At 43.5% G+C, this 27,526-nt stretch overlaps 1 protein-coding gene across 1 annotated transcript in view; it reads right to left on the bottom strand.

Moving 5' to 3' along the window:
- Positions 1-27,526, bottom strand: part of LOC140225081 (cadherin-related tumor suppressor-like) — a 209,148-nt gene that overhangs the window by 15,700 nt on the left and 165,922 nt on the right. Inside the window, exon 3 of the mRNA XM_072302583.1 lies at positions 9,373-9,681. Coding sequence (XP_072158684.1) covers positions 9,373-9,681 — 309 coding nt within the window. The remainder of the gene's footprint in view (positions 1-9,372; positions 9,682-27,526) is intronic.

A 27,526-nucleotide genomic window follows, 5' to 3' on the forward strand; every position in this document is an offset into this window, starting at 1 on the left:
AAGTTGGAGAGAAAACCAGAAGAATAGATATTTTCACTTCAACTTTTATAGGGATAAATTAAATAGGGAGGCGCCGGAGGCCGTTCTTTTTGATCTTAAAGAAAAATTACTATTTCGGAAATCGGAAAAGCAAATTGTCACAGCTACATGTATATTAAGTAAGGAAATCCCATGGTTTAAACGGCTATGGTATTACATGAGTGAAACATCAAGTTTTTTTAAGCACCTTCTAGGGCAAGTTTTTCCACAACTCCCTTTACATATTTCCTTTATTCTATTTTTGAAATCCTCGAACATTTTTGCTGATCCCTGCCTTTCCTTGGCCTGCAAACGAAACTTCCAATTTTGCCCCTCTTTTATCTCTTCTTTCTCTTTAAACTCTAAACCAAATTCCGCTTTTAGAAATTCAAATTATATGAAAAGGTTCTTAGCAGTAATGCGGAAAGGTACCGACGATTTTACTCTTCAGTTCATAACAGACACAACGCGTGAGGAAAAATACTCCCTAATTCCTAAAACACAACAAGATAACTTATGAGAATTTTCCAGTTTTGAAAATTCAAGCGTTTCGTAGGAACTTACCGACAAATCAAGCGTTAATTGCGTAGCTTTCACGGCCTAGTGATTCAAGATGTTACCTTTAAGGCCAATATTTTTTAAAAAAAAACCCCTCCCTTCTAAGTGTGCCAAAAGCTGTTGCACCGGGTGGTGTTAAGATTTTCATGTGGCATTGAAGAATTGACCCCTTTGAAACACAATACATACCGCTCAACTCTCAAACGCAGCGTTACATCGCCACTTTGGAGACTTGAACGCAGCGGCAGAAAAGTAAACTGACCAACGAGTTGTTTATTTTCCTTCTTAAGTGCTACCATTATAGTGGCTTTTTTTACAGTTTATGTTCTGATGTGCTTACATCTTGCTGGTTTTACTTGTGTGGTTGTGATAATCGGACTAATTAATTGTGTCATTATGTTATCATTTCTAATTGTTTAATCTTACATCTAATATTTTGATTCTTCCTAATTTCGATCAACGCGTTTTGATGACTATACCTTGTTTTCGTCTCGTTTCTTCCCTAGCTTTTGTTTTTCGTGCTGACGATAAACTCGGTGCTCGAGAGTATATTAACGTTCAATTCGAAGTTGAACTTTTTCATACATTTGTCTTTTTCTCCTTTCTTCTTCTTGTTTCTCTTACTTTCTCCTTCTCCCTACTTCTTCCTTCTCCATCTTGCTCTTTTCCTCCCTCTCATTTCCTTCTACCTCCATCAGGGACGGACTGGCCGGGGTGGCGATGGGGCGATCGCCCCACTTTCATCGGCCAAAATGGGCCCCGGAGGGGCCCCTTTTGGCCGATTTGAAGGGCCGTATTTCGCCGTTTCGAAGAAGCGCCCGAGGGCTTTTTCGGTTCGTCCTCGAGAAAGGGCCCCGAGACTCCTGAGAGGACAGGACACTTTATTGCCGATTCGGAGAGCGCCCTGAAGGAGCTTTTTTATGCCGTATCTAAGGGCGTTGCATTTTGAGAGCCCTTTTTTCTGATTCGAATAAGTCCAAAGGGGTCCTTTTTTGTCATTTCGGAAGAGCCCTGAAGGACTCATTTATTGCCGATTCGAAGAAGACTCGATGGAGCCTTTTTTTGCCGCTTCTAAGGACCTTAAAAGAGCCCCTTTATCTGATTCGAAGGAGTCCTTTTTTGCCGTTTCCAAGGGACCATTTATTGCCGATTTGAAGAGGCCTTGATGCGGTTTTATACCGCCTCTAAGGACCTTCAAGGCACCGGGCTCTTTCTCGCCGATTCGACAAAAGGGTCCTTTTTGCCGGGGGCCCTTTGGTACTGATTCAGAGAGGCCTCGAGGGCGCATTTCTATGCAATTTTGAACTTTGGAGGCCCCTAGTAGGGAACCTTTCCTACCTTCCTCAAGGGATTTCGTAGGGGCCTTCGGCGATTTTTCCCCCTTTAGCGAAATCCATAATGGGGGCTGTCCATGTAATACGTAACGCAGTTTTTCCGATTTTTTTACCCCCATCCCCCCTCCGTAACGCATCGTAACGCAAGCTCGAACCATCCCCCCCCCCTCAAAAAAATAAATAAATACGTAACACAAGCCTCGCCCCTCCCCCCTATTTTGGTCAGTTTTTTAAATTAACAGGGAAAAAAAAGGTCTTACGGCAAAAAAGAGTTACGTAACGTTGGGCTTCTGGTCTCTTTTTGGATAATGTTTCAAAAATAATATTAAAGAATAGGGTCTAAAATAGCGTAAAATTCATTCTAAAAGGGCCTAATTTTCAAAATTTTCCGGGGGAGGCCCGGACCCCCTAGGGGCCCGCCCCATACTTAATTTAGGGCCAGTCCGCCCCTGACCTCCATCATCTTTTCCCTCCATCACTCTTCTTCTTGCTGATTCTCTTTCCCTCTCCTCTTCTCTCTTTCTCCTCTCTTCCCCCAATTATTTTCCTATCATGTTTACTTCTTATCCTTCCCTCGACTTCATCGTGTTGAATACATTCCTATGAATATCTGCGGGTTGATTATTGAAATTGATGGACAAAGCGAGAGAGAAAAAAGACAAACTGAAAATAAAGCAATCCTACTGGTGGAAGTAGGTGGTTGCAATGGACATAAGAGGTAACTAATAGACTGACTGGCAACCCGCAAGAGACCCAATAGTTAGTCCATAATTTCCCTCTTAAAGTCTACGACAACTACCTGTTCCAACCAAGGTTCGCTCCATGTTCCCTATGTCTTCTTTGTCTATCGCTTTGCCTATCAATTTCAATAATCAGTCCGCAGAAGAAACTTCAATCGGATGGTGGGCCAGAATAAGCGGCCGGATCCACGGCACCGAAAATCGACGGGTCCGAATCGATGGACAAACACAGCGATCCGTCGACGGGGGCAGTAGGCACACGGCTGACGTTCATCCTACTCCCTCGCCCCCCGCCTCGCCACCCCGGGGCCCCGCCGCCCCCCGGGCCCACCCCGTCCCCTGCGCCACCGCGGCTCCGGCGCTGGTCTCGCATCCACCGAGTGACATTGACGGATCGAAGTCGTTACTTTCCTTTAACGAATCGTTGAGAGTGGACTGTGGACTGTGGATTGTGGAACTTGGTCCGACTCCGAGTACCGGACCCGCTTCCTGTTGCCATGTTGTCGGAAAATCCTCGGCTCCGTCCACACGCAAACCTGCGGAGTGATTGTTGAAATTGATACACAAACCGATAGACAAAGAAGACATAGGGAGTATGGAGCGGTCCTATTTGTTGAAATGGGTGGTTCCTACACGGAGAAAAAAAAACTAGTGCGCGAGACCCGAAGTTTAGGTCATATGGATCTCTGAAGTTTTCAGATTGAGCATTTGAACACTTTATAGGTCTAGCTGTTTTAAGCTTTTACGAGTTTTAAGCTTCATTCAAGACTTAGGAAAAAAAGCTTCCTTCTTACTTTTCTACCCTTGCGTTTAAGTCTCCGAGGATGTCAGTCCTGGATGACGTAACAAACACTCCAATCGATCGAAAGGCTTCAAAACTATAATGCCTATCCTCTCACAAGTAGGTTATCTTAATTTATCCTTGCCATCCTTTTCGGAGTTATTGAATTTTACACATTCGTAAGAATCGCTCCTACCGAAGTTGCTCCAGTAGATTTCCCATCCCTCCCAACGCGTGGTGTTGGACGCAGCACTGATTATGTACATAGTATAAAGGAATGATAGGCGTTTCGGCAACTATGTGTCGTCCTAAGTAGCCGCGTTAACCCGAATTCTTCGAATATTTCCGGGACAACTAATAGCAAATACGAAGTCCCACACCAAAATTGGCAACGTCGGTTCCACTCCCGGCTCAGACAGCATCACAACAACGCCGACCGTATTCGCCAGACCACGTAAGATGGCTCTGCACCACTGATGGGGAGACGATCAGTATCCAGCCAATCCAGCTAATTATCGTATTTATTTCCAGTTGATTGCGGTTTTGTATGAACCTAGACCGAAATTTGGAAAACTGTTCGTTTGGTGCATACCAAAACTCACCTACTGAAACGGGTTGTTTCAGTAGCGATTTTGCAAGTTGGCATAAAGTTTTGAAGCCTTTCGATCGATAGGCGTGTTTGTTACGTCATCCAGGACTGACATCCTCGGAGGCTTAAATGCAAAGGTAGAAAAGTAAAAAGATAGATGACTGTTGTTCCTCCATTGAAATCCTTCAAAAATATCGATTTAAGGGAGGCAAAGTGCCTCACCAAGAATCGATTGTTTCACATACATTTAAATGGAGGGAAAACAGTATTCCCGACTTTGCAGAATCATACCGCTGGGTTACTTGAAGAAAGGCGTAACCGCCAGAAGTCACTCATGTTTTCAATTTTTGACCAAGACGCCGGTTTCCGTCGTGTCGTGTCTAGAAATGCCACGTTTTAATTGTGAAAATGCCGTGCCAGATGACCGAATAAACGGTTGACCGAAGCACGGATCATCGGTGCTTTGCTGTATTTCCGAAGGAAATTTGGCAGCATCTGTAGGCTCATCCGGCGTTCTTCCTTAGCACGGCAGTGTTTCTCTGATAAATTAATTTAACATCGAAGGAGGTAAGACTTCTCGCGTGTGAAAGGAGGCTAGACTTTCGATTCGAGGAAAAAATCACGTTGGCAATGGAATGGAACCGTCATGTGGCATGGACTATTTGGGAGCTGTGGGTGAATGCAAGCGGGGATACGGGGCCCAGTTATGGTGTTGCAGGCATTGCGCTTCCAAATGGCCGGCGTTTGCATAAGCCAATCTAGATGACTGCGTAGATACCACGCCGATCCGCTATCGTTATGAAGGATACACGACATTTAGTGACGCGGCTCATATTCCAGGCCAGTGACAAGGGATCCGATCCTGCGTCTACCGTGCGCCCATTACGAACAATACGAACGAGGATCTTACATACATGCACTGTTGTCATTTTTCCCGAGAAATAAACCGATTTGCATTGTGTTATAACTTGCAGGTCTTTGCTTCGTGCAAAGTTCCGCTACAGTTCTCATCCGAAGCAAATGTGATAAAATTTGGCAAATTGAGGCGTTGGGTTCAGAAATAGCAATTCTTGTTTGTAGTGTTTCAGAATCTCCACTGCTAATTTATATTTTAGAGAGGAAACTACGGGGCAGATTATCTGCAATTTTTATTTTCCAACATATTAAAATCATGAAGAAAATTCAGTAAAAGTTTTAACGAATTCCATGCATTCACTTTGATGACAGTGGGTGAAACGTTAACGGAGATCCTGAGACGAGAGAATTAGATCAAATTCGACACATTTTAGTTGTGGCTAGGTTCTTTTCCAATCACCGCGAAAAACGGTCAATTTAACGAGGAAACATTAAAATTTCTTGGATATGGATAAAAATTTGATATAGTTTTAAGAAATTTTCTGGGAAAACAAACAATTTAGACGAAGCACGTACATAGTTGTGCTGAAAATGCTTTCAATTTGAAAGAGTTGGATTAGAAGTTGATGAACTGTTAAAACATAGAGCACAGATGGATTTGATTAAGCTCAAGTGAGTGTTTTGAAAAACTAGTGATGGCTGCAATGTTCTTTAGAAATCCGTGACAAATAATTAAACCTAACTTCTGTTAGTTTGACTGAGATGTTGATCGTGTTCCACAAAAATTGATGGAACTAAAGCTCAATTCAAGAAGAAAAAAAGAATTCTAAACATATAAACGGATGTCGAGCTTAATAAACGGTCATAATAACAATAGATTATTGATATTCGGACAGAAGTGTCCACATGCCTCGGAAATTTAACGTGGGGGATTGTTCTTTATGGACAAGTATACGCAAAAATGGCAACGCTGCTTTTATGACTAATGAACCGCGGTGGCGTTTCCTATTGAGGACAAGGTAATCGCACAACTTTGCGTGCCAAACCAGCAGGGATCAAATCATTTCTTCTTATCCCCTTTCCCCCGAGTCCTTCTGTTTGTCAATTAAGATCGAAGTTAGATTGTGCGTCGAGAGAAAAGGACGGTCGATCGAGCGCATGATGTTGACGAACCGAAATCGTGGAGCTACGGCTAATTGTTTTCGTCATCTGGGGCCTTATTAAAGCGCGGAGCGATCAAAGACACGCGCTCCGGAGAGACAGCTCAATTAAGATCGTCAAATTATGAAACCGGGGGACAGTCGTGAAATAAGCGCGGCTGTCCGCTCGTGTCCTCAAACGAGAGCGCAATAAAAGACAAAAAACGGTTCAGGGTCGTTCCTTCGTATTGTCTAAAAAATGAGAAAGTTACCACGAGGAGATGTCAAAAGCTTCGTCCCCTCTTGAATTTTTTATCTTGTAAAAGATCTACACAATATTTTTCAACTACACTGGAAAAAAACACATTGGATCTGGAGTCTAGACTCTTGAAAACATTGACAAAAAAAAATAGTCTTGATTCAATCGGATTTATGCTTGAATCAAAAGGAAATCTGCTTAAATTAAGAGGCTTGGTTTTTGATTTAAGCTAGATTCTGATTGAATCAAGAGAACTTTTTCTTGTCGATGTTTTTAAGAGTCTGGACGCTGGATCCAATGTGTTTTTTTCTCCAGTGTAATTTTCGAGGGTTTCAGTTAATATTGGTTAGGTTTTTTTTATTTTTTATTTTTTTTTTTTTTAGAGTCAAACATTTTTGAAATCTACAATGGTGAAAAGACTGATAAAAATCAGTATTTGGCGACAACTTCCATTTCAGAATTTTAAAACAAATTCAATTTTTTTACTCACACCTTTCTATCATGAAACAGTTCATACTTCGTCGATAGTACACCTATCCCAAAAAATGCAGATATGTTTCGGAAATATTCTCCTTCCTTTGTGAAAGTGTAAATACACTGAAAAACTGAAAAATTAGTGGAAAATTGGTGAAAAATTCGTAGTTTCTGAAAGATCCGCATCTCGACATACGGTAATACCGCCCGGAAGAGGGTGCATTCGACTTGGTGCAATAGAGCGCACACGTTGCGTATGGCGAAGGGAGGAGAGGAAAGTGGGGAGTCGGAACGAAGCATCCAGCGAATCAAGCCGAGAGATGATCGACGTGGCATTCGCGGCCACGACACTGGTATTCAGGCACCCCGAGTAAGAACCGCGTAATAACTCCCCGCGCGACCCCTTGGAGATAGGTCGTTTTGCCGGACGCGGGGACGCGGGGCCGAGTGGGATCGTTATGCAACGAGTCCCGATAAAATAATGAAAATATTTTCAAATACTCGCCGAGCACTGGGCAAATACTGATTGCTCATCGGCACGGGCGCAGGTACGTCCATGCTAATTTTTTGTCACGCTCCGCTCCGGCGCACAGTGGATCGAGTCAATGGGAGAGATCGGACAAAATTCGGAAACTTTGAACGCTTATAACTCCGTTTGTGCACAACTTCGAGGTTCTAAAAGTGGTTCCATTGGTTTCCTGGTGACATTTTCTTCTACAAACACTCCTTAAAATTTTACACTGATATAACAAAACCTCTTGGTTCAAGAGTGCAGTTTCTTGTCGCCGGATTTGAGAGTCTGGACTCTGGTTTCAATGCAAAATCTGCTTGATACAAGAGTTCAAGACTCTTAAATCCGGCGACAAGAAACTGCACTCTTAAGTCAATGCACCGCGGCATTGGTCCAAGACGTTTTTTTTTTTACCAGTGTAAAATATAACGAAATAAACATCAAAATTCGCAAGTCAGATCTCTCTGATGGAGAGTTAGCATGCAAATTTTTTAATGCTTCATATAAAAGAGTTAAAAGAGCTGATTTCACAGTATTTTTTACAATTTCTCTCTGATATGGGAAATATTATAAAATAGATTTAAAAATGAGAAAAATCACCGCCTAGTGATGTCATCTGGCGGCATTTCCCTATAAACACGTGTATTTTGGCAGATTAGATCATTTTGTCATATCATCCCCAATAATTGTTCAATTTATGAACCGAGGGTATCCTCTTGTTCGGTTCACTCAGCAGTTTCCACTTGAACACGAAATTCATCAAATTTCAGACACCTGCAAATTCTCTTTCGACTCGATCCACTGTGCGGCACTGGAACACGGATTGTAATTATTTCTAATGTAAATTTATCATTTTCTATTTGGTGGACGCAGTTTCGCTCGCAGCGGGCGAACTAACTGAGTCCTAATGCCGGATTTTTTCCCCCAACACCGGTTAACAAGAACTCTTGCTGTGAACTCGGGGCCTCGGACATAAAGTAAAGAAATAATCTGCTTAAGCCTCGCACCAGCCAGCGCCGCACAGTGGATCGAGTCAATTAGAAAGGTCGCACATGAAATTTTCAGCTAAAACTGCAACTTTACATGTTTAATTCGTCACATTTTAAAGTGTAGGGGGTGCTTCTGAGAGAGAATTTCACGAAGAAACCGATGGAGCAACTTTTATAATGTCAAAGTTTCGTATAGACGGAGTTATAAGCGTTTAAAGTTTCCAAATTTTGTCCGGCTTCTCCTGGTGACTCGACCCTGCGTGCGGCGCAGCGTTTTTAATCTCGGGGCCCTCGTGCCGTGTACGCACTGGGAGATGGAATTTAAAGTTAGCACCGGCCGAGGCCGTTTCTCGCTGCACTTCAAAAAGCTCCATCCCCGCGCTCGCCGGTCCCCGAGCCCGGACATCCCGGCATCCCACTTAAGACTAGCGGCACAGCGCTCCTTTTCCCGGCCAGTTTGACGACTGGACCTGCTCCGACGACCCGCTCAATATTAATACAGCCCTCCCCGGGATTTCAAAGCCTCCACTATCTCCAGCCTCGCAATTTATTCATACACTGAAAAAAAAGTTACGGGCTAAGTCACAGGATGTATAGACATAACGGATTTTTTCATCGATTGTGTTCTGTTCGGCTTCATAAAAATTCGGGAAAGCAAAAGAAGTGACCCTACAGCAAGAAAAGTAAACAGAAGTTGGGAAGTTGAACTTTCCCATCCTACATCTTTGGCCGTTCATCCGGACTGAAAAAAAAATTACGGGCTACATAGACATACCGTCCGTTCCGGGCTTATAGAGGCCGAAAGTTCTGGGTGCTGGAGCCGTAGCTTCGATTATTCCGGGTGCTACGCTCGGAACTTTCGGCCTCTGAGCTCGGAACGCGGACGGTATGTCTATACTGCTCGTAAATATGTATGGCTTCCACGGCCGGAGTTTTTTTTTACAGTGTGGTAAAGGTCTCTTGGAGTTCCTTTTTTTACACCAAGGACCATACCGACATACATTCGATAAAAAAAAGGAAATTCAGATCCCACCCGACGAAACAAACGAAACCATTCTTATTTTAACATGCATCGAGGTCTGTTTTTTCGGTGGAATAGAAATGAAACGGAGAAAGAGTACTTACGGTAATAGTTATGATGGTGTCAGTCGTTTGCACCCCATCACTAGCCCTAACTTTGAGCTTATACACATCCTTGGTTTCTCTATCGAGTGCCTCTTTGAGGCGAAGCGTTCCCGTCATGGAATCCAAATCGAAATGACCGTCGTCTCCGGAGACCAAACTGTACGTTATCGGGCCCGGTAGATCCGGGTCTGTCGCGTGTAGCACTGTCACAATCTGACCACTTGGAATATCTTCCGAAACCGAATACTCTAAGAGCATGCCCTCGAAAGATGGTGGGCTGTCATTTCTGTCGAGAACTGTGATGCGAATCTGTAACAAAAAAAGATCAAACAATTAATAATACAATCTGGGAGCATTAAAACAATTCAATATGTATTCAAAGTTCGAATGAAAAACCATCGTGAATCGTTAACGCACAAAATGCCTCTCCGACGTCAATGAACGTGACTGAATACTTCCGGGAGAAATTCCCTGAAGTTTCAGGTTTTCACCAAATTAAAAGACAAAAATTTAATGACTACGTATTTTATCAATCATTTATGAATATGCGTCTAGAATAAGTCCGATTCTTTCTACTAATTTTAAAATTTCTAAACAATACTTTGGTGCACTCATAAGGGCCGAAAATATATTTGAAGTTCGCGCTCTCAATTTTAGAATCTTCCTCTTGACGCTTATACTCACAAAAAATAGTAAGATGAAGACGAAACTGGTAAGGGGAAACGGTTGAATAATATTTTTGATATTTCCCGGATATCTTTGAGCACGATATTTGCTTGAGATTCGTCCTGTTTTCCAGCTTTATGGGTACGGTTTCAACTACACAAAACCGACACAATCGAAAGTTATCGGTAAAACGCGTACGATCTGAAATTTTACCATGTTCTTGATAGACTTCTATGTAAGCATAATAAAAATTACTTGAATACATTATGACATACGTGGATGATCGTAAATAAGGCAATAAATAATTAGTGAATTTATATCGAATCACCGTAAAAACCTTTGTTTTTTCAGAGGCGGGTGGCGGGGTGGAGGGGGAAGATGGGAATTTCCTGGAAATCACGAATAAGCTCATGCAAAATTGGGCCCCTAAATCGCAGTAGAGTGTATCTACCGTTTATTCAAGTTTTCTACTGAAACAGTATTCCCACATCTCACCATCGGGTCGAAATGAAAGTCGGCCGCGCGCGTTCGAATCTCTAGAGGCGATTACTTCCTGTCATGTCATTGACACTGACTCGCATCCATGTACGGAAACTCACACAATTTCGACTCAGATATAGCTGAAAAAACAGTGAAGACATCTCGTTGATCGTTAATGAGAGGCCATTGTTTACAGTATATATGAGATGAATAAACCGTTAATAAAAAAAAAAAAAAAAAACTCCGTTGATGCTTCAAAATTCAGAATTCGGGCTGGAATCACATGATGCTACATAGTACACTTGAATTTGATCAAATGAACCTGGCATGAAGACCGAATGTTCCCGGCTGCCGTGATAGCGAAGAGAGCAATAAGTGCATGCTAGGGTGAACCTCGAGACACATAAAAGCATGTGTAAACCATGGCTCATACAGAAATGCACTTACTGCTCTCTTCGCTATCCGGCAGCCGGGTTCCGCAGCAAGAGCCTAGCATAATATGGCATAACCTAAAATACCTAACCAAGCACAAGGTAACATTACCGCTCATTTTCACTGGCACGTTTGGCAACAATGAGCCAAATCAAAGCGGACCCGCTCGGAAATAAAAACCTGCGTGACGATAAAGTTATAAAATTGCGAGTTGGCCACCACTCCGCCACCCTCTTCAGCCTGACTGCCTTTGTTGCTAAACTTTCAGTAAAATACAATTTAATACAATTTTTGGATCAGGAACCCGGTGATTTGAACCCATCGGGTGGGTTAACCTAGCGAGTTGTTCATGGGAGGCTCAACTTCCGCTCTGAGCTTTACGGTCAAATTGCGCACAGGGATTGGCCTCGAAATAAAATCTTCAAATTTTAAAATATTCAGAAACTTGACATTCCAGCTTCGCAGTGTTGCCAGTTTTCGCGCGGAATTCTCATTGCACGGCGCGGAAAATGGAAGGTGAGGGAATTTTTCACAGCCATCTGCCACTGGTTCTGCTCGTCACAGGCAAGCTTTTTACGATACATGAATTAACGAGCCGGTTGTTTTTTATAACTTTCCTCTCCTTTCATCCTTCATAACCCCCCCCCCCCCCCCCGGCCCGGTCACCGGCCCCAACTTATTTTCCTTTGTGGTTCCTGTGACTGTCGTTCCTATCCTGATAAAGCTTCGCCTTCCGTGCCCTCCCACCGCAATATCCGATCCCCATGAGTTATTGGCAGGCAATATATTTCGTTCGGGAATTAAGTTTCGAATAATAGTCGGCGGAGTTTAAATTAGGAAAACCTCATCTTCAGCCTCCATTCAAAATTTGAATAGAGGCGAAAAAGAGTTAATAGTGACTTGTGATGTTATTCAATCATTAACGACATTAGTTCTGCAAAATTATTGAGGACGAAAGATCGGTCCTGCGAGTCACGCCGACAAAAACTGCAGATACATGCAATTTATTATTGGCATACCGATTTTTCACTGTAAGAAGGGGCCACTAAACTAGGTCTGAATAATACAAAAATTCACCAATCTCTTCAAAATTTCACTTAGAAAACGATCCACACAATCGGAAACCCGAAAATCAAACTTATGGGCGAGATATTATCAAGCGCATTTTTATTACGGATCAAAGGGAAGTTAGATTATACAAAAAACGTCATTTGTGTTTTTGGAATAACTTAACCGATAATGATGGTAAGTTAATTTCTAGACTTCCGGGTGTGTGATTAGCTTTTCTCATGAGATTTTGGAAAGTAAATTGTGGCCCAGTGCTTTAATTCATACCGTGTCTAATGGCCCATTACGGTCGGCTTTTTATAAAACCGAGAAAAAAAAATAGAATAGAGTCGCTCCCAGACAGAGGCTCTTCTAAGAGGATCCAGCTAAAAAGCTCGTTACTGACAGAAGAATATAAGGGGGAAAACGATGTACTGGACCCGATTTATTGTAAAATGTATTAATTTGTTGCGGCAATATGCGAGCAATAAAAAATGAAACATTGCTCTTGAGCTTTTGCGCCATTTTACCTGTAAAAGCACCATTACAACCGCGATGGCGAATCCAAGAATATGAATAGTGAGATCCGGAAAATACAGGTGTCACGGATCGCTGTACTGCCGTGCTACGGAAGAACGCCGTATGAACCATCAGGCGTTGCCAAATTTCCTTCGATGAATTACGAATATTCAGGAAGATTTGTGAATATTTCTCCTCCGTTTTTACAGAGGATTTCATTCGTAATTTGATCTAAAAAGTCTGAAAATTTCAAGGAAAATATTCATAATTTTCTTAAAAAATTTGTATGTTAAAGGAGGAAATTTGACAACATGCGAATGATTATACGGCGTTTTTACTTAGCATGGCGGTTTAGCTGACGGAATTCGGCTGTCTACGGATCTTGTCGGCGCGGGGCGGCGGAATGCAGTCTTCAAGAGAAAGGCGACCGAAATTTTAGTCAGCACGACTCACGTTAATGCTCACGGTTTGGACCAAAGCTTCGTCTGGAAGCACACAGAGGCCAAAAACGCAATCTACAGGTCCTTGGCTTCTTAAGGAAAGACACACATGCATTCCCGGTCGAAACAACCGTGGTTCCCTGTCAAGGCCATTCAAGAGAAAGAGGAAAATTATATTTAATCGGATTCATTGTCCTAGAATTACCTTCAGGTGAAGGCGCATTCTTTTTCGACAAATTCTAACGGATCGAGTTTGTTGGAAGTATGGTTACATGTATGTATAACGTGAGCTGAAGGTCGAATCTGGCCATTTATCAATCGTCCGGACAGGTGGTTACATTTTTTCTGTTATCAAATTTCGCTATTTACTTCGGCATTTGACTTCGATGACCGGGCACTCGGGTGGATGGACGCGGATACGCCCTTCTCTCGAGAAATAAAACGTAAGACAGTATGCAGATCTGAGGCCGAAAAAATACTATTTTTCACGGCTTTTCCACGTTTTCCTGACTTAGATTTTAATAGAAACACGGGGGTGGGGGCAGGGCCGGATTAAGAGGCTGGCCACATGGGCCGCGGCCCATGGCGGCAAATGTTGTATGTTGATGGATGTTGTTTTTTTCAAAAGTAGGTATCAAGAAAAAAATCTGATTCAGAAAAAAAATCACAAATGGGGAAAGGCGAAAAAATCTCTCATATCCTGAGAGTTAAAGTATAGTCATTTCTAATTTGTTCGTCTTTCGGTGATAAAAGAGACAGCGCCTTTCATTAGTCGAGTTGAGAGAGAAACCAAACACGCAATTTGGCCTGGAGCGGCACGGCGCAGAGAGCAATAATGGCGAGAACTTGAGATGGAGAGGAGAAGCCCTATCGGCGCACCGGTCAGCATGAGACACATATTAGCGCCTACAAGACTCCATGAATACTTCACGCATTGCGTCAAACGTTGTGCGGTCAGCAGCGGTTGGCGTGAAACTCATAGTGCCTACAAGACTGCATGAATACTTCAAGCATTGCGTCAAAAACAGTGCGGTCACTTGGTCAGCAGCGGTCAGCGTGAAACGCATAGCGCCTACAGGACTGTGGGGATACTTCACGCATTGCGCCAAACACAGTGCGGAAGTGGATCTAGAGTCCAAACTCTTGAAAACATTGACAAGAAAAAATACTTTTGATTCAATCGGATTTTTGCTTGAATCGAAACGAAATCCGCTTAAATTAAGAGGCTTGGTTCTTGATTTAAGCTAGATTCTGATTAAATCAAGAGTACTTTTTCTTGTCGATGTTTTTAAGAGTCTGGACTCTACACTGGAAAAAAAAAACACATTGGATCTAGAGTCCAGACTCTTGAAAACATTGACAAGAAAAAGGACTCTTGATTCAGATTTAAGCTTATATCAAAAGGAAATCCGCTCAAATTAAGAGGCTTGGTTCTTGATTTAAGCTCAAATCTGATTGAATTAAGAACATTTTTTCATGTCGATGTTTTTAAGAGTCTGGACTCTAGATCCAATGTGTTTTTTTTTTCCAGTGTAGATCCAATGTGTTTTTGTTTCCAGTGTGGTGCGGATTGGCAACGGCGCTGAGATGGAGTGGCACGGCGCGAATAAAATTACTCGGGCTTTGCTGCTGTTATAATTACAGGTTTATTATAACAAAGCATCAAAAGTAATTTTTTCATTACAGGCGATGGCGGGCGGCGGGACGGGCGACGAAGGAATAGAGATGATTTCGAAACTACAGGTTTTCCGGAGTGGAGCGAGTCGGACGTCGGGCCCGGGACCAGGGCAGGGAGCTTTGATGCGCCTCGAAATGTAATAAGTTGTGCGGCCGGAATAAAACCGCGGCCTCGACAGGAGATGGACACGTGGGTGCCACCCCGCGAACGCAACGCCGCGCCCGGCACCCGGACCCGCCGCCCCATGCCGCCAAATCGGACCCCGGCCACTCCGGCACTGACCACCACTACGAAATATTTACCGTACTGAAAAAAAAGTTGTTGACTATATGTATAGATATATCGTCCGTTCCGGGTTCAGAACCTGAAAGTTCGGGGTGCTGGAGCCGTAGTTCAGATAACTCCGGGTGCCTCACCTCGAACTTTCGGCCTCTGAGCCCGGAACGTAGACGGTATGTCTAGATACAGTCCGTAAGTACGGCTTCCACGGCCGGAATTTATTTTTTAACTCGTCAAACTCAAGGCAGACGCCACAGATCATGATAACACACGAACTCCTACTTTTCTATTTCTGCGTTTAAGTCTCCAGACTCAAGGAAAAGAAACCAGATGATAACTCCTACTTTTCTATTTCCGCGTTTAAGTCTCCAGACTCAAGGGAAAAAACCAGATGATAAAGAGCACGCACAGCTAAGGACTGAAACGTGTATCCCATTTTAAGACATTACAAGTCTGCAATGTTGATGGAATTTTATCTTTCTTTAAGAGATTGTTCACACGTACATCTTGAATCTGTGCATTTTATTGGATTTTTTGGTGTGTATTTTTTATTTTGTTTTTTCACGCCGTGCTTTGCCGTGAGTCTATTATTAAACCTATGGAAAAGAATAGACTATCACGGTGCTCGCAACAAACCTCATTAATTGATTCTTTGCCATAGTGTCAAATGGAAAAATATAGATAGTAAATCATTCACGCCTCGCCATTGGCTTCTAGCTCCTTGCATTGAGACGCATTTTCCCGTGGACGTAGAGGATCACAATAATTGAATCACATTTTCAAGAGTCAGTTTAACTACAACTAAACAGCCTAATTTTCCTAAGTGTTGGTTTTGCAGAGGAAAACTAGACAAAATCACGCCTTGAATTTTTGTGAGTGTGTTATTTGCACGAGATAGAAAATTCATGTGAAGTTTCGAGGTGCTGTGTTGCTTAGTGCTTCTGTATGGGGAAAAAAGCTATAGGAGGAAATTGGGCAATATGAAATGCAGTTAGGTTGCTTCTGTTTATGTTTGTTCCACGAAGCGATGGTCAAAACGCAACCACGTGTCTTCATTCACGAGGTTGCATACTTCATTGTTTCCTTGGAAAACTAATCAACGTAAATTCTGAAAAAAACTTGATTTTTTCTTCTCCGTTAGCAGAATATTCAGTAAAAATTTCAGGCTATAAAGTTTCCTCGTTTCTCCTCGAAAAAATAGAATAGGAGCGGACATCTTGGACATCTTGAAACACTGCAATGGAGATACGTGGTTTTTGACTTTACACGGGGAAAAAAGTACCACAATCCCAAGTATACTCATGAGTGATTTTGGCGCCAAATATAAGAGTAGTTGCACCAGTCAGAGGTGGAATCGAGTCTGCCAAAAGTGTGGTTGGATCAACCATACCTCTGGCTAGTGCAGCTAGCTACTCTTATATGTATGTATATGCCGCTTTCACGCCGCGCTAGGACAGTCTGCGACGCCGACACGCCACAGAAATCTGTCACGGTAGAGATTCTTCGGAAGCTGGCATCTCTTCATCTCTTCACAGATGCCCTCTACCCACCACTACTCTTATGTCTAACGCCAAAATCAGCCAGAAGTGTAATTGGGATTGTGATACTATTTTTCAAAGTTGGCCATCGATATGTAAGTACATTGAATTTCGAGAAGGGTTGAGCGGCAACCAGGGCCAGGCTGGTGGTTGCGGGTGCCACTCTATCATAACTCAGATGGACGCGCAGACGGAGACGACTAGTTCTCAAGTCAGAGATGAGATGCTGCTGGATGCTGGATGTTGGATGGTGGATGGTGGATGGTGGATGGTGGATGCGCCACGGATAACACGATATAAGGATGACGAGGCGCGCGGCGCGGCGCGGCGCGGCGACCGGGGCCCGACTCCCGACAGGAGAGAGCCCGAGCCGGACGGACGGACCCAATGGGAACGAGAGAACCAGAGGGATTAGGATAATAACAGTAGAGGAGCCACTCGCCTGTCAAACTGTGACAGCTTCTTTGGTAAACTTTACAAGGTCAGTTCTTTTTATTAAACTATTTTTCAACTTTATCCTCTCTTATGTAACCCCGTGTACAGCACACTCGTCCGATTTTTACACGGCCGCTCCACCACATGCACATCCGACTTCCAAACACCTACGGAGCGGGGTTGCCACCGCCTGTATATTCCCTTACAGTGACGTTTCCTGCAAAAACGCCGGAGAAGTACTTCATCTCCAAAGAGTTTTCAGAGTGAATCATTCGTTTCACAGTTTACAGTGTTTACTATCTATCATGGAGAGTTAAATGGGAAAGCAGAGCTAACGTGCACCAACCGGGGTATTGGAAGAAACCAGCGGGCTGATTGTTGAAATTTATAGACAGAGCTATGGGCAAAGAAGAGAAAAGGGATGTAGATGGATCCTATTTGTGGAAGCGGTTGGTTGCAATGAACAAAGGAGGTAGGTAATAGACTCACTAACGACAACGTACGAGGGACCCCATACTTGGTCCATCATATACCTCCTTAGTACCACCCCTTTTAACGAACAAGATCGTTTTATACTCCTTATGTCTTCTTTGTCCATAGCTTTGTCTATTAATTTCAATAATCAGCCCGCTGGGCTCGATTAGCGCTCAGGGGCCCGGGGTGCCCCTAACCCTAAAACCATGTAACCCAAAATTTCAGTCTTTGAGCCTCTTCAGGTCTGTCTTTTGGACTTTTAAAACCCCTAGAAAATCTAGAATTCAAAAAAAAAAAAAAAAAAAAAAAAAAAAAAAAAAAAAAAAAGCCCGGTAAAATTTAAAGGCATACAGTTGTAGTATTCAAGCATCAATACAGCATGGCGCATTCATCCGATAGAGAACTCAACATGGAAAATTCGTTGATTTTGAGGCGACATCGGCAACGGCGAGCGGATGAACGCGGACATGTGCTCCGTACGTCCGTACGCAGATTCGCGGACAACGACCAGACTGGCTGGGGGGAGGTGTCCCCATGGGAAAAGGGAGCATGGGGGGGGGAGTGTGGGGGGATGGGGAGCGTTGCCCCGTCCTACCCGAGTTCGCCTAGATGTGCATGAGTCACATTTTTCACGAATCCAAACTAGATGCTTTGAATATTTGCTGTGGGCGGGTGATCTGCGTCCTGCGTCCCGCCCGCCGATCCGAACAAATCGTCGCCCTCCAGAAATAAAGATGTAACTGCATCTCGCGATGAGCCCGGAAAAGCGTTGAGTTGAACGGGTGACAGGGTTCATTGCAGGTTGTAGATACGCCCTTGTGTCAGGAGGGCGACGATGTAGAGCTCCGGACTCCGAGCACTGCACAGTCCCGATTCATCATCTTGTATGCTCGGAAAAGCCAATTAATTTAACGGTGAGGTTCCCTCTCATGACGTCATCGGGAATTGAACGGGTTATTCGAAGAAGGGCATAACCGCCAAATTTTCAGAAATTGAGTTTTCGATGGAATACTAATATTAGAACCGTGCTTAACCAAGCCACATCGGCTGTTGCCAAAGACTGGGAAATTTAATTTTTTACAAGAGAACGTTTGTGCGGATTCCTTTGAAAATTTTGGTATTTGCTTCGTACAATGGAGAAAATTCACTGAAATTTGCATGAAAATCCGCACAAGAATTTTCATGTAAAAAAATTAAATTGCCCGATTAGTATAGTCAATACTAAGCACAGTGCCAATTAAGAGTCATTGTGGAGTCCCATGAACGACAAGAAAAAGAACTTCTGCTGTGTTGTTTAACGGGGAAAAAGCCCAGAAGTTTCATTCCCTCAATTCGCACTTGGGAAAAATCCCGTGAAACGTTCCGTGGAGACAAGGCGTACGATCTATGGGAATGTATCGATACTCCTCGAAGAATCGATACCTGTCGATTGGCGGTTCATAGGTACGATCACGCTACGGTCGTAGCTAATTCTTAAAGGGACGAGGGCTGGGTGGATAGGACCGAAGGGACAGAGGATCCATTACTACGCAGGATAAATGGACCTCCGACCCGTACATTTTAAACTTTATAGTGATCCAAGCATCGATATATTTTATGCGTTTTTATTCTATCATGAAGACATTTATGCCAACAGAGCGGTCGGCCGACAATCCCGAGCACGCATCCGTCGAGCGGGCATAAAAAAAGGTTTTATCTGCTAAAACAGCCGTTCGAACACCTTTACGAAGGTATATTCATCAATAGACCCATAAAATTTTTGATTGGGAGGGGTTCCGATTTGTTTTCCATTAGACCGGGAGGGGGTGGTCGGGCAACGGTGGTCCGTCGAGGGGGCGAGGGGGGACGGGGGACGGGGGCAAGGGGGCGAGGGGATAGCACAGTAAGCCGCGTGCATACAATCTGTTTGCTACGTATACAGGGTAATCCAAAAAGTTGCGACACTTAAATGATCGCAGTTAAAGATTTGAACCTTCTTGAGAAAGAGGTTGAAGAAAGAGAAGAAGAATCTACTTAAAGGTAAAATATGGTAAATAAGACTGCCGTATGATGAGGCCAACGAGATGTTCAGTAAAATTTAAAATTTCCGATCAAAAACTTAGCAAAAACTTAAAATTCCGATTAGATAAAGAACAGGAGAGTTATTTAGGAAATACAAAAGGGAAGTAGTTGTCTTCCTTCTGCATTTTGAAGTTGACTATTGAGGGAAGGGGACGACGTCAATTTTGATCAATTTTGATCAATTTTACGGCGTTTTGGGAGATTGTATGAAATTTTAGCTAAGGCGGGTTTGCCTTCTCCTAATAACTTCTTCCTCCTCTCTTTCCTTCTCCGGCCTTGGAAGCCGTCCTTACGGGCTGCAGCCCATAATAGCCTGTAGCCAGGGTCTACGCAAAACCTCTAGAACCAGAAGAAATGACAGTAAGAAAAATCTCGTTTAACACAGCAAGTGTAGTTTTGTGTACTATTGCCATTTTATCAAGATTTTATTCTAAAGGAATTATTTTAGAGATAATGATAATTAAATCGATTGACAACATTGTAATTTTGATTGTCATTACATTTATAAAAACAACTACCACTTACTCTTTAAAAATAATAGTAACTACGATTTTAAACAAAAGTTCTTTATTATGAAAATACCCGTTGCGCCGACCTTCGATCCCGGAGCAGTCGAAGCTACGGTTCCAGCACCTAAAACTTTCAACCGCTGAGCCCGGAACACACGGTGCGTCCAAATAGCCCGTAAGTACGGCTTCCACGGCTGGATGTTTTTCTTTTTCAGTTATACGCTAAAAAGACGCCTCTGGCCCAGATTTTCGGATCACCCTGTTTGTACACGCCATATATATATATATACTGCATGTAGTACATGTATATTAAGTGGAGTTGTTCAGTCTTAGCGCGTTTCCCACTCTGGATATGACATTTATTCACTCACCAACTTTACTTTGTTATTAACGTTTGCGGCCGTGGCTCCGGCGACCGAGATTAGAGCTAAAAACGAGTGAGCGTCCGTAAACTTGGTTGTTTGTGGACCCTCTGCCTCGCACTTACTCTATAACTCGAGCGTTTTGTATATTCATATGCTGCCTATTACGGAATGAGGATGCTCTCGCCGCGCGCCCGGTGACTCCTGAACGCAAAAACCACGTAAATTTCGTTAAAATTCAATGGAGGTACGCGATTTTTGTTTGCTTGTCTTCCAATTCGCACTCCCGGTTGATAGGGGAATTATGGATGGTTGTGTCCGGTTAAGGTTGACGGGTATTTTGCGTGTCATTTTTGATGACGTCACGCGGCGCGGTGCGATACTGCCGTCCTTAGGAGGAACGCAGTATGAGCCTTTAGACGTTGGCAAGTCTCCGCCGATAAGATATTCATTTTGGAGAACAATTATGTATATTCCACCTCGAACTTTTCAGATATTAAAGATTAAATTGCGAACAAAATTGTCTGAAAAATTAGAAGAAATTATGTATTCAGAGTTTTCTCGGTAAATTCGGTTTTTATCGACGGAAATGAGGCAACGTCTAAAGGCTCATGCGGCGTTTTTCCTCAGCACGGATGGGTAGTGCTTTCATTTTTCGTTTTGAGTGCTTTTTAGAGAAATGTATGGAAACTTAGCTTTGCAAAGTTTGCTTAGGGTCAACAAATGGCCGGAACTTCTGGTGAAAGAAGAGACATTACGAACTTTGACACTTCTCACCTGTTACATTCGTTGTCATCATTGCCACTAGACAGAAATAATTAAAAAAAAAAAAAAATCCGAATGATCCAAATATCCTAGTAATGTTGGCTTATTAGGTTTTTTGCATAAAAAGGCAACTTTACGCTTTTACGTAAAAATGCAACTTTACACTCTCACGTGAAAATGCAACTTTGCACTTTTACAAATTAGTTATCACATTACTTTAGTAAATTTTAACAAAATTTTAGTTTCTTCGTTGAATATTTTGAGGGTGCGCTTGCAGCCTCAGGCCGTTAGGACGCGTAGCGACTGGAGGGGGGGGGGGAGGGCACCCCCTAGTTTTTACACAAAGGTCCTTTCACCAACCCCTACTTTTTTCTGCGATCAACATTAGGAACTTTAGAAATCGCAGCTATTATCCTTTCTCGTGTGATACTGTCCTAGCTACAAATAATGACTCTTCAATTTTGACAGACCTCCCTGCCTAGCTTCCGCATTGGCAAAAGGGTTCATGGTAATCTGTACGAGCTCCCTCACAAAAAATTAAAACACAGAGATCGTCGCTCCTCTGACGTAAGATCGTATCTTTATTTCCACATGAGCCCATAGGAAAGCATAAAGTGATAAGGAGCATACGACTCACGTAGGAATCGAGATACGTCCTTACGTCAGAGGACCGACAAGGTGGCGCCCCCGCGCGGAAAAATTTCTTACCACAAGTCGCTAGAGGTTCACCTAAAACTAAAATTTGAAAAGTCTGATACCATCCAGCGTACTATTGCTCAAGATACAAGAGAGGGCTGGAACATGATCTTGCAAGAGCGGACCTTTAGTTGGAGCGCGGACCTACTTTCACGGTGACCGAAGTGGGTTCAAGAGGAGCCTTTGGCGAAATAGTTCGATGTACGGTCGGATGGATGGATGAACGGATGAATCACGGAAGGAGCGGAAGACGGACGAGCGGGGTGGGCGGCGGGAAAAAGGCACCATCTGAAAATGTATACTTAGAGGCTAATCGAGCCAGTAAAATTGGTGAGCAGAGATGGTAAGGCATGAGAGAGATATGGGAGCATGCGCGAGCGAGCAAAGAGGCATAGGCTATATTTAAGGGAGATCCGAATAAAGAGTTGCCGCATTATACTTTTTTCGCGGCGTGGCGACGTACGCATTAGAGTCGTATTAAATCAAAGCTGTAAGAATATTATGAAACGGCCATATTGTGTATGATATTGAATACTTCACATTTTATACTCGATATAAAAGCGGGTAATAGCAATGTGCACGGCATAATGGACGTATATCGCATAGCCGGAGTACATAGGCTACGTTAATAATATCTAATATCTAAGTCGGATCCAGGAGAGCTCCGTCGGTCTGGGGCCGCGCAAAGGCCCTAGGGACCGATTCGACATCGCTATGAAATATCTTAAGACAAGTTTCAAGTTTTCATCTCGGGGACAAAATAATATGCACTCGTGCGCTTGCAATGTGCCGGGTATCTCGGCGCGCTAACGCCACAATGCCCCCCTGCCCCCTTCCCCGCCCCCCGGTGCAGCCATCCCCCGGACCCCCACAACACTCAAATTAGGTGCAGCTCCAATAACGCCTAACCCCCGGGCTCACTCCAGATTCAGAATCTGGATCCAGTTTCTCCACCATCTTTTCCGCGCATCGCTCTCGCCCCCGGTGCTTTCCGCCTCAGCCCCTAATCCCCCCCCCCCGCCTCCCGGCCCCCTCGGATTCCTCCCCGCCCCCTTCGGAGCTTTCTCATCGTCCGTCTTCGCTCGAGACCACTCCCAAACTTACCGCCCGTCAGTTACGCCCACGTCAATCTGCGTCACAATTTCGTCGCCTCCCCGACACAAAGGCGTAACTGCATTTCGCGACGAGCCCTGTCGTCCGTTTAACTCGATACTTCCCAAGGCTCATCTCGATGTGCAGTTGCGCCCCTTCGTCGGCCGAGCGACGATTTGTCGTCGTGTAATTAGGGGAGATTCCTCGCCGGTCTTTGTAACGAACCTTCCTCAACACCTTGCATATTGCGGCGGTCCCGGGCTCTGCTGGATCTTTAATACCCGGCCGAGTATTTATGGGCTTTCTGCCCTTGCACTTAATCAAGGCGGAGTGTCAAAAGAGGAACCCCCGATGAAAGATGAGACAGTAATTTGACCGCCCGTCAAAGATGGCTACGATCCCAGGTTCCTGCCATCTTCGACCGTGGAAAAGCGCTAGCCTCGCTCGCGATTCAAAGCGGGGGTGTGAGATCCGCGACACCCATGACCTCGATCCATGCTGCCCTTTGTCCATAAGGGGAGAAAATGAGTTACTGAGTAGGCTGAAATTCAGCTCTCGTTTTAGCCATATCATGCTGGAATTCGAAAGAAAACCCGTCTTCCCTCTGAGGTCAAAAAGTTAAGCTTATATAAAGACTTTGGAGCCTTATAAGGCTCCCTATAAGAGGCCCACCTGCCAAGATGTGACCCACACTTCCAGAGGACCGCTTTGCGCCAATGAACTTGTATTGCCACGCGGTCTACGCAAACTACGCGGTCATACTGCCACAAAGCGGGCTGGTCTGCAGGCATTATCATTGCCGGTGATCGAAACATGATGGAAATCGGCCTTAAATCTTAATATACTATACCTTCAATGGAAAAAAAAACACATTGGATCTAGAGCCCAGACTCTTAAAAACATCGACAAGAAAAAATACTCTTGATTCAATCAGATTTAAGCTTAAATCAAGAACCAAGCCTCTTAATTTGAGCGGATTTCCTTTTGATTTACGCTTAAATCTGATTGAATCAAGAGTCATTTTTCTTGTCAATATTTTCAAGAGTCTGGACTCTAGATCCAATGTGTTTTTTTTTTTTTTTTTTTCCAGTGTGCATACCTACAGCAAGTGTAATTTTGGGGAGTCGGTGAGCCTAGAAAGGTGATGAAGTTTTACGAAGTTTAAGTTATGTTGTGTTGAATAGTTTTAAAGTCTGGAAATCTTTCCTCTGACATGGGAAAACGACGATTATCAGTTCTGGTATTCTAGGATTTTACTATATTAGTCACCATCAGGTGACGATACCAGCTTCATTTTTTCCTTGCATTTATTTTCAATTCTCTTCGAAAAATGCGGAAATTTTTCGAACGGAGGATCATGACTCCAATCAAAAGGGACGACTTGAGTCAGGGTGACTCGAACAGTTCGATTTTTCATTAAAAGCTTTTGAGCAATTTTCATTGAAAATTTGTCAAATTTTTGCAGGAGATCAGAGAAAAAATCGGTTTAATTTTCAGTTAAGTATTTCCAACATCCTTCTGGTATAAATCAATTTATGCAAGAAAATTTGGCATTATTGAAATGCAATTACGTTCTTTGTTAAGAGAAACGACTATTTGTGTTAGTTACTACCCTGTGGTTCATTTTGCACTTTTTTCCGGCCCGATTCATCGTCATTGTCTCTCTTCTTCGACAAGTCGTTCAATCGCATTATTGAAAACCCAAGACTTACCAACCCTGCCTGATTTTATAGCTCATCAGCCACGGCAGCTTGTTGCACTTGCTTTGAGGCAAGTTGACATCTGATAACATCCCAGTAATAATTTGAGGATGCAAAGATTACTCAAATTAACATTACTGCAGAACTCGATGGAACTAGTTTCTCTCGAATTGAACAATCCGCAAGATTCCGAATTAGCGATTTGGCAAGGGTTTTGATTGCAAAAGTTGATGAATCTCCTTCGCCGACTTCATTTAATTATTTTCCCATTCTTTTACTTCCATCCGGACGTTCGAGTCACATAAAAGTCCTGTATTAAGTGGCATGCATCTTAATAAAACCTGGAGAGGCACCGATCAAAAGTAATAAACTTGGAGGGGATTCAACCCCGAGCATGAGTTTATCATTTCATAATTTTTATCCCATAATAAATCTACAGGCTTTTCTCGTTCTAGGCGTTTACTTCAGATTGTGATCAGTGCTTTTCACACCCATTCTGTCAAACCAGTTTTGAATCCAAAAGATTCATTGCGTAACCCTGAAATGAAAACCAGGGACAAGGAAATGTTTACGCACTGCTCTAGGTATTCCTGCTTCTGAGCATATGGAGAGGGAAGCATATGTAATCTTCCTCTTCGCTTTTTCTGAAAGTGGCAACAACAGCTATATTGACGAATAATTTTTAACGCCCATTACAAATTTTACGCTACACTCAGAGTTTGAGGTGTATCTACTATGGTACCGCTAATTAAATCCAGCCCTAATTTATGACTTACGAACTTGAGCACTTATTTATATCGAAATTTTTAGTGCGTTGTAAACTGAAGGGTTTTTAAAATTTCTATTGTTAAAGTTTAGAGGGAGTAAAAAATAAGGAAACCTCGTAGATTTGATGAATTTTTCTTCAAAACATTCAAAACTCGAGACTCCTCCGTCAAACAGATACTACAATGTTTACAATGCCAAACTTTAACTAGAGTACCTATATATAGGGAGAATATGGAGCTTTCAGGGCCCAAAAGGCCAGCCGCCCTTTTATACAAAAAATATTACTGCGAATCTTCAGATTCCAGTGACAAACCAGGATGTCCAAGAATGTTGCTTAAATAAGCATTTTTCCTCAAAAATGAATAAGTTCATGAAGAAACCAAGTCAAATACGTGCTTTACAAACGACGAGTCCTGAAAATTGCAATAATGAATCACTGGATAATTTGAATTCACGGGTTGGCTGCTCTAAGGGGCCCTAAAAGTTCACTGGAAAAAAAAAAAAAAAAAAAAAAAAAAAACACGTTGGATCTAGAGTCCAGACTCTTGAAAACATTGACAAGAAAAAATACTCTTGATTCAATCAGATTTTTGCTTGAATCAAAAGGAAATCCGCTCAAATTAAGAGGCTTGCTTCTTGATTTAAGCAAAAATCCGATTGAATCAAGAGTATTTTTTCTTGTCGATGTTTTTAAGAGTCTGGACTCTAGATCCAATGTGTGTTTTTTCCAGTGTTCCATGACCTGATCTCAAAATTACCGACATGTCAGTTCTCTCCCAATATAGGCACCGACATCCTTCAACTATTTACCTAAGACACACACACATTAGGCCGACCAGAGATCCCACGGAAGGAGGCCATGCGGACGAGCGAACGAGGGAGAGAAGAGGAGTCGGAACGGCGCGAGCGGGCTCGCGTGGGCGGCGCGCGAATCGATCAAAGGGCGGACAAATGGGGGATTGTCCGTCGTCGCGCTGCAAAGGCGGAAGGGCGGAAAGCGGGAACTCGGAAGGAATCGCGAAGAGGGAGGGATGAACCCGCGGTCCCGGTATCCAGAACAGTGCTCGCAGACAATTCATGCTCTGAAATGTGTGATAAATATGGAACCGCGTGCAATATCGAATCGAGCCCATATTTCAGCCCAGGCCGCGGCCGGGGCAAGGAAGCTTACGGTGCATCGCGAAACGCGCGGAGGGGGGGGAGGGGGTGGAGGGCTGACAAGGCACGGGACGCCCGGGGGTCGCTCAGGGAACGTCGATCACGCGCTGAGGAGGGGAGGGGAGGGGGCGAGTAGAAGCGGCGAACGGCGAGTCGACTCGCAACTCGCGGAACTGCCCTCCTGGGCGAGAACCGCGCAACTCCGGGTGGCAGTGGCGTGGCGTGCTTTGCGATGTATCGATTGTTCTGCCTTTTAAACCTACGGAAAAGTATCGATAAACAGCGTGTTCGCAGCGAACACCTTGATAATCGATTCTTTACCATGGGTTTAAATGGCATAACAATCGATATAGCGCAAAACTCCGGGTGGAAACCCCTGCGAAGGTACGCGATCCCGGCGGAAGGGACCGGGGTCCGGGGACGCCGGGGACCCGCGGGCTCGCCACCACTCCCCACATTGTCGGTAATTTATTTTATAACACACTATACTTAACAAACAATTTTTCTTTGAGATTTTTATTCGAGCACATCGAGCGCACGCACGCGGACGACCACGAGCGGGTATTTTATATACACATAATTATGATGCATTTTCTCGACTAGCCGGGTCGCCGCCGCCGCCGCACAGTGGATCGAGCACTGGAAAAAAAAAACACATTGGATCTGGAGTCCAGACTCTTAAAAACATCGACGAGAAAAAGTACTCTTGGTTCAATCAGAATCTAGCTTAAATCAAGAACCAAGCCTCTTAATTTAAGCGGATTTCGTTTTGATTCAAGCAAAAATCCGATTGAATCAAGAGTGTTTTTTCTTGTCAATGTTTTCAAGAGTCTGGACTCTGGATCCGATGTGGTTTTTTTTCCAGTGAGTCAATAGCAGAGGTCGGACAAAATTTGGAAACTGTGAAAGCTCCTAACTCCGTTTATACACAATTTTGAGGTTCGAAAAGTGGTTCCGTTGGTTTCCTCGTGAAATTTTCTTCTAAAACCACCCCTTGATCTTTAAAATGTGGCGAAATGAACACCAAAATTTGCAAAAATTTCATGTCCGACTTC

Source organism: Bemisia tabaci, chromosome 7 (assembly GCF_918797505.1).
Source record: "Bemisia tabaci chromosome 7, PGI_BMITA_v3".
Classification (NCBI taxonomy): domain Eukaryota; kingdom Metazoa; phylum Arthropoda; class Insecta; order Hemiptera; family Aleyrodidae; genus Bemisia; species Bemisia tabaci.